General features: G+C 42.4%; 1 gene segment (V, D, J or C); it reads right to left on the bottom strand.

Moving 5' to 3' along the window:
* Positions 1-245: 245 nt before the first annotated feature.
* Positions 246-4,320, bottom strand: LOC103171796. The segment is given in 3 exon segments: positions 246-288; positions 3,397-3,682; positions 4,250-4,320. Coding segments are annotated over 3 exon segments (384 nt in total).
* Positions 4,321-7,352: the final 3,032 nt, after the last annotated feature.

Here is a 7,352-nt window from a genome sequence, read left to right on the forward strand (position 1 = left end):
TGTTACTCCAGTCATATCGAGCTCTACAGTAATAATCAGCGCTGTCTTCAACTTGCAAGTCATTGATTTCCAGAGAAGAGGACCACGATCCCATGTCTGTCTTCACAACAAACCGTCCTTCACGAGGAATGGGCTTCCAATTTCTTTCATTTGGAAACCGCCTATAAAACTCCATACTTTTGAATTTGCTTTGAAAGCTTGCTGAGAAGACGCAGTTGATGGTTAGAGACTCGCATTCTTCTCTTCTAATAGAGGATGGTGTCTGTGTTACTGAGGCGCTGAAAACATCTGAGAAATTATGCACAATATTACATCAGTTTAACAGATTTTCAACGTTGACCACTGCTATTACAATTCCAGTGCAACTTTTGGCTTTATCTCCCTTGATATCAGTTGATATAATATACTCAGGATTATGTAGTATCATTATTATATTAATTAATTAATATGATTATAATATATAATGATACTAAAGTAAAATAATTGCCTGCCGCGTTTCGCCCATCAAAATACAAAGTTATTTCAGCATAAAATTATTATGTGAAGCGATTTGAGACGTCCCATCCACAACATAACGCTATACATCAATTACAAGGATTATTTGTACAGTATAGTTACAGTACTGATGACATTCACTGGTGCTGTGAAGTGCTGTGTTGTGGAAACCACCACTTACATTGTAAGAAGAGGAAGGAGATGGAGACACAGAGGAGAGACATTCTCTCACCGCTGGGAGTTACCGTCAGCCCCGGACACCTCAGAGTGACTATGAGTAACACAGGGCTGTTCTGTAAGAGCTTTGGAGACTTGGTTTATTTGTGATGAACAGCGTCACATCATGGCTCGTGTCAGCGGCTTTGAGGAGTGGGCGGTGTGTGGTTTGGGGGTGGAGGGTAACAATATACATGAGGAAAGGGACTGACTCACTGTGCCCGAGAGCAGTGGGCAAAGAGGGCGATTTGGGAATAACTATTCGAGTCTCATTTAGGTTTAAATAGACAATTGACGGGGAAGCCAACGAGATGGAGTATAATCTGACACTGTGAGAGGGACAAAGGCTGTTTGGTGTAGAGAGGGCTTTACTGGGAATTGGGAAAGGTACATAAAGAAACTACTCACACACCTTTGACTTGAAGTGAGTCCTGTTACAGTGACCAGCAGCTGGATGGGGAAGCCGGTCAAGGCAGCAGAGAGTGAGTGAGATATGGGTGATGATGGATGGGAAGGTGTAGGGAGAAATTGGAGTAAAGGAGTATGGCATGCGGTGGTTTTATAATTCATGGGAATAGAAGGGGTGACAAAGGGATGATGGAGGAGGAAGAGAAGGCAGCGAACATGATGGTCACTTTTCAGCGTATCATGAGAAGGAGTTTTTCACGACTTAACGATATGGTAATGCACTGTATTATTATACAAGCAATACTATTAATTCCTGACTGTCTGTCTCTATTTCCGTGTGTCTGTGTATCTGTATGTGTGAGTGTGTTTGTGTGTGTGTGTCTGTCTGTCTTTGGCTGTCCGTCTGTGTGTGTTTCTCTCTCACTCTCCCTCTATTTCTCTCTCTCTCTCTCTCTCTCTCTCTCCAGCTCTCTTTCTTTGAATCGTTAGTAAAGCTTCCTTGCTGCACACACATACGCCTCTGTTTAATGTTAAGTGCAACCCTCTTGTTTTTCGAACGCTTCACCTCTTTCCAGCGTTAAAACATCTCTGCCATATAATAATAATAATTGAATTATTAATCCATCACTAAATATGGGACGCCGCCTCTTTTAGGCGAAACGTGCCAATGGTTTCGCCTAAAAAACAGTCTCGACGCTTTACAGTATATTTGTGAAGTGTTTGGTGGCGTCTCGTTGACGTGATGGGGCGCTGTATAAAATGCAAAGATTGTTAGTTTTGTTTATTCTTTTCAGAAATATCATTGGTCTTGAGCATTGTGGTGATTTAGCGGTATGAGGAGCAGCTGATCACTTTTGGAATAAGAAGTTTGGGATTATTTTTTGACTTGAACTATGGACTGGGAGAGCAAAGCAGTTTTGGGATTTGTGTGAGGGAGAGGCGGTAGGTTGATCATGTTGGAGTCCACTGTCATCTTATAAGCCTTATAATCCTTGCATTGTATATGGATCCTTGTCACGACGCAAAGAGATTCAAAAAATAGACTGAAGAGTTGATTGATTTTACATTTTCTTGGAAAAATAAATCATCCAATTGTGCACAGCAGTTTCCCAAAAACAGTCGCAGATTGAGCGATCGAATTAATATTTTACTCATTTAGTTATTTTCTTGCTTAAAAAAATCAATGCATGTGTTTTCTTTTTTAATTAAACATAGTTTTAATTATCTACGAATCGAGTAACAAGTGGGCTCCTACTTATTTTTAGGTAAACAAAGAGACGTGTGAAGTAAGGTCAATTGCCTAAAAAAAAATTTCCAACCAGGAATCGAAACCAGCTCCTCTCACTACTGATATCATTGCTCTAACCACTAAGATAAAAGACAACACGTTGTGTGCAGTGCTCAACACTCATAAGGTTTCCTCCTGATGCGAAAACTGCTGCATAAAAAATAGATTTTTGTATTGTTATACAGCGACATCTATTGGCATTTCAGGAGAATGTCAGGAGTTGAAGTATCAAACCTAAAATCTTGGTTAGAATTACCAGAGTGTCCATTGTGGACTGTACACCATTAATATGAATATTCAGATTAAAACCCTCCACTTCAACAGCGCCTTCATCAACCTCTACTTACGATATCTTTGCTCCACGAATTCCCCCCACCATAACAGGACTTGTTAAATAGGTCAACTGTCAGACGAACATCTGTGCTGAGATCAAACCTTCTCTCTCCTCTTTAGTGATTTAGTTCCAGTGGTGTAGTCTGTCAATAACACGGAGAAATAATAATAATATTCCTTGCATTTGATACAGCGACTGATCACATCTGCCAGAAGTCGCAAAGCGCTTCAAAGGATACGCTGCAAAATCTATTGACTGTATATGTTGTGGATGAAACGCAGCAGCCAACGGCACTCATCGAAGTACATCAAACTGTCGTGGATTGAGTGAAAAAAATATTATTATTTTTTAAAAGTATCAATACCCCAGAAAAAGCGATCCGCCAAACGACAACCAACCGCTTTCCTACTAACTGTGTTTTGCCCGATTGGGAATCAAACGTAAATCCAGTCGATTGCGAGGCGAGTGATCTAACATCTAAGGTACTGGATTTCAATGGATTGAAACTCTCTTTGCAAGAACTTTTCGTTTATATGTAAAACAACGAAAGCAGAGTTCTTTGGGGTAACATTGTGCCTGAAGGTTAGTTGGGTTTGTGTACAGGGAAGTCATTGCCTTGCAGCACTGTGCATCTGATCTTAAGCCACAATAGTACGCGGCAGAGTCAGTGACAATGACACTGAGAATGATTAATGTGGTTTGTTCCTGATTCTTGTCCAGATGTGAAGTGAAACGGCCTTTGGCGTAATCTGCAGTGTTGTCTACCCCATTGGTATGTCTGTAGAGAATGTATTGTGGAGCGAGGCCTGGGTGATGTCTGTACCAGTACAGAGCAGCATAGTTCGAGCTGGTGGTATATGAGCAGCTTAGACTCACTGTGCCTCCCTCTTGTTTGCTCAGCTCCGCTGTCTGCTGTCTGACTGGATCTCCCAGCACCACATCTGCAACGAGAGGAAAGGATCAACTTGAAACATGGCGCTATATTACTCCTGTAGCTCAGTGGACATTGTACTCGCCTCGAAAGCAATGGGACTCGGGTTTTATTCCCTGGCAGGACAGGGATAAACTTTGGAAGTTTCCTATCTGTACATACGCCTCTGTTAACCGAGCAGTAAGTAGGAAACCAGCTGCTGGTCGATTGGTGGAAGACTTTTCGGGGATAATAATGGCTAAATAAAGTGTGGTCACTCAATCCACGACTGTCTGTGGGGAAAATGCTGTGCGAATTTGGATGCCACTTTTCGCCCACTAAATACGGAATCAATATACTATCAGGTATATGATTTTAAGTGGTTTGAGACACCTCCAAAAGCTGAAAAGTCGCTATATCGAATGCAAGGATTATTACTATTATTATTATTATTAGTATTATGCTTCGGCAACTAATAATTTGACTACTAACCCACGTCGGGAGACAAAGCCAAGAATGTTAAATAGCTTGAGCCTTCCTTCAGATGAGACAGTCTCTATATAAACATAAATCTGTATTGTATGACACACAGCCTCACCTGACATAAAGCTCAACAGGATAAGGTAATCCATGAACAGTCGCATTGTCGCCATTCACCACGAAGCTTTTGCCACCAGAGTTTGATGATGGAAACTGTTTGTCGACGGTGACGGGTTTCAGCATCACATCCGTGACCCCACAGCAGTTTCCTTGACAAGCTCAAACCGTGACCTTGCTGTCAGGCTGACAATTATGGACATTGGACTAAACTCACTTTTATATTCAGTGATTTCAGTGCCATCCCAACATCATTACATAACTCTTTTGGATAAAATCTGGTGAGTTGGAATCACAATCATCCTTGCATTTCATCAAGGGTCGCTGAGACAACAATTACAACAACAAGTTGCATTAAGCTGCGCCTTTCGTGTCGGGAGAACGTCCAAAGTCTCAGGACAGGGAAGTGTTCTGCACTGGAGCTGCAGTTTGGGAGGAGATCGGGCTGGAGAGCACAGTGAGTGGGGGATGCATGATGTGTGAAGAGACGGTTTTAATGGAGTCTTGAGAAGGAGCCAAGCGGACGGAGAGTTTCTATTTGATGGTGTGTATCCCTTTCCACCTTTAAATGCTTCCACGGTCTCTGCCATCCAACCTCAGCGACTTCCACAAACACTACCAACCAGGACACTCATTTCCCTCTGTCAGGATATCAATAATTGTTTAGCTTCGATCCGTGGGATGATTAAAATCCACATAAGCAGTCATAGATTCAGTGACCAACATTATTTTGATGGGATTATTATCCCCTGAAAAACTGAACCACCAATCGATTTGCAAACGAATTCTTACTCACTGCTCGGTAAACAAGGTGTGTGTGTGTAGTGGGGAATATTGCCTAAGGTTTCGTCCGCCATGGAATCGAATCAGCGTCCTCTCGTTGGCGATGCGAGTGTTACTCCCTCTCCGCTAAAGGTTTCCGTGAAATTTAATAAAACAACAGAACTTGATTCATTAAAAAAAATTTTGTAAATCGAAGTACATCCAGAGCAGCTGGAACTGTAACTACTCATTAATTGTTTTCTGCCTTTATTGTGCCATATAATGATGTGAATGTTTATCTCACAAGTTGATGTGAGGCGATTGTTGTTTCCTCTGAGTCTGACAACAGACATGTCTGATCCCCGCAGGGCCTCAAGGCCTGACCAAGGTTCTGCACACACTTCAACAGACAGATCATTCCTATGTGGAAAGCGAAGGCAGTTTTTGTACGAGACTTGCAGTGCAGTCTATCACTGTGGTGAGACTAAAGGCACAGTAATACACAGCGCTGTCAGACACCACCAGCTCAGAGATGGATAAACTGGTGGATGAAATGGATTTGTGCAGCTGAGCAGAGAAACGATTTCCAAATCCTGTTCCTCTGTACTGATTTTCATTCCCAGAATATCTCCGAACTATATACTCTGGCTGCTTGTCTGGGTAATGTCGGTACCAGGAGAGATCGTAATCGCTTAATGTAGTGGAATAAGTACATTCAAAACTCGCAGTTTCTCCTTTTCTCTTAACCATCGAGGCAGCCTTCTGACTGACAGAATTCCCATCACAGAGTTCTGTAACAAACATGGATTATATTATTCTTCACTGTTTGCTTGAATTATTTTTCTCAGCGCTTATCCGGATGAGAAAAGTGCTGCACACGTGTAATTTGCTAATAATGAAATAATAATAATCAAATTCTTTTACATAGCACATTATCGCATTTTTGAAACTCCTGAAAGCGCTTCACACAGTATGCGGCAAAGTTAATTCCTGTGTGTCTTTATTGGGGAAAAGCAGCAGCGAATTGCGCAGTGCATCGAGGCACATTATTTAGTGGAATGAGTTATCAAGTTATCCATTTACACCATTTCAACGATTATTAACTCGGATAAGCGATCCATCAATCTACTAAAAATATTTGAGAAATCATTGCAATTCGGAGGGTGTTATTATTCCTTATGATAAAACGGGTGATGAAGCAAACAATGACCGACATACTGCTGAGTAAACAGATGCGTGTGAGTGGAGTGAGGAAACTTGCCAAAAACATTGCCCTGTTCTGACGGGGAATCGAACGCAAGTCTTGTCGCTTGCGGGGCGAGTGCACTAAACACAAGGATTCAGGTCTGCCTCCGCCAAATGTTGTTCAAATGGAGATGAAAATCATCACCAACATTGAATTAGCTCAACACGGCCTCACCTGACATGAAGGATCCCAGCACCAGACAGACAGCAAACAGCCTCATTGCTGCTCTTCAGTCTGTGTGGTTGAGTCTGTGGCATCAGTTTGCTGATAACCCGCAGTGATTGTCGGCATTAGCGGAGCCACAGTCTCACGTCACCTCATTGGCATCTCAGCCGCGTTTCAGTACAATAACCAATTGCTTTGATACAGCGGCTTTCACCAGTCACCGGGGTAGAGAGTCCTCTCACTCAGCTACTATTAACCATGCAAGCTATAGCGCTAATTAAAAGCGTGCTGACAGATGGACAAACAGCGGGAGCGTTTGCGGGACAGCTCTATCAATGGCAAGTTATGTGCATTTTGCTGGCTAGACTCCAGCAGTTCGCCCGACATATACTCTGAGGATCCCCTGCCTTGCCTCTGGCCAACGTTAGCCGAATGCTCTCTGAAAATAAGAACGAGGAATGCGGTCCTCCAAGAAGTGTATTGCTTTTCAACAATCTATCTCTGGGTTTTCCGTTTGTCGGTGGCATGCATGGAAGTATCAGTTATGTTTGGAGACCCTGAATCACGGTGATGCCTTTTCTTAGTTGCTGTCCAAAAGAAAACACCACAGAGAGAATGTGGAATAGCAGTATTTTAAAGGGTTGCAATTCTATCCAGGGGATGGCTTGGAAAGTCGTCTCACTATTCGCATGTAATTTTAGTGCAATTTTCGCAACGTCATATAACGGTAAACCAATAATTCTTCGTGGAGTCCTGTAGCTCAGTGGTTAGAGCACTCGCTTTGCAAGTGAGAGACCTGAGTTCAATTCCAGGCAGAGGGCGAACCATGGGCAAGTTTCCTTACTCCACACAGAGCCTAATAATAATCCCTCCAAAAAAAAAACAATAATTAAATTGGTCATTTTCACTCTACGACTGTTTGTGGGACATT

Source organism: Callorhinchus milii, unplaced genomic scaffold, assembly GCF_018977255.1.
Source record: "Callorhinchus milii isolate IMCB2004 unplaced genomic scaffold, IMCB_Cmil_1.0 Scaffold1322, whole genome shotgun sequence".
Taxonomy (NCBI): domain Eukaryota; kingdom Metazoa; phylum Chordata; class Chondrichthyes; order Chimaeriformes; family Callorhinchidae; genus Callorhinchus; species Callorhinchus milii.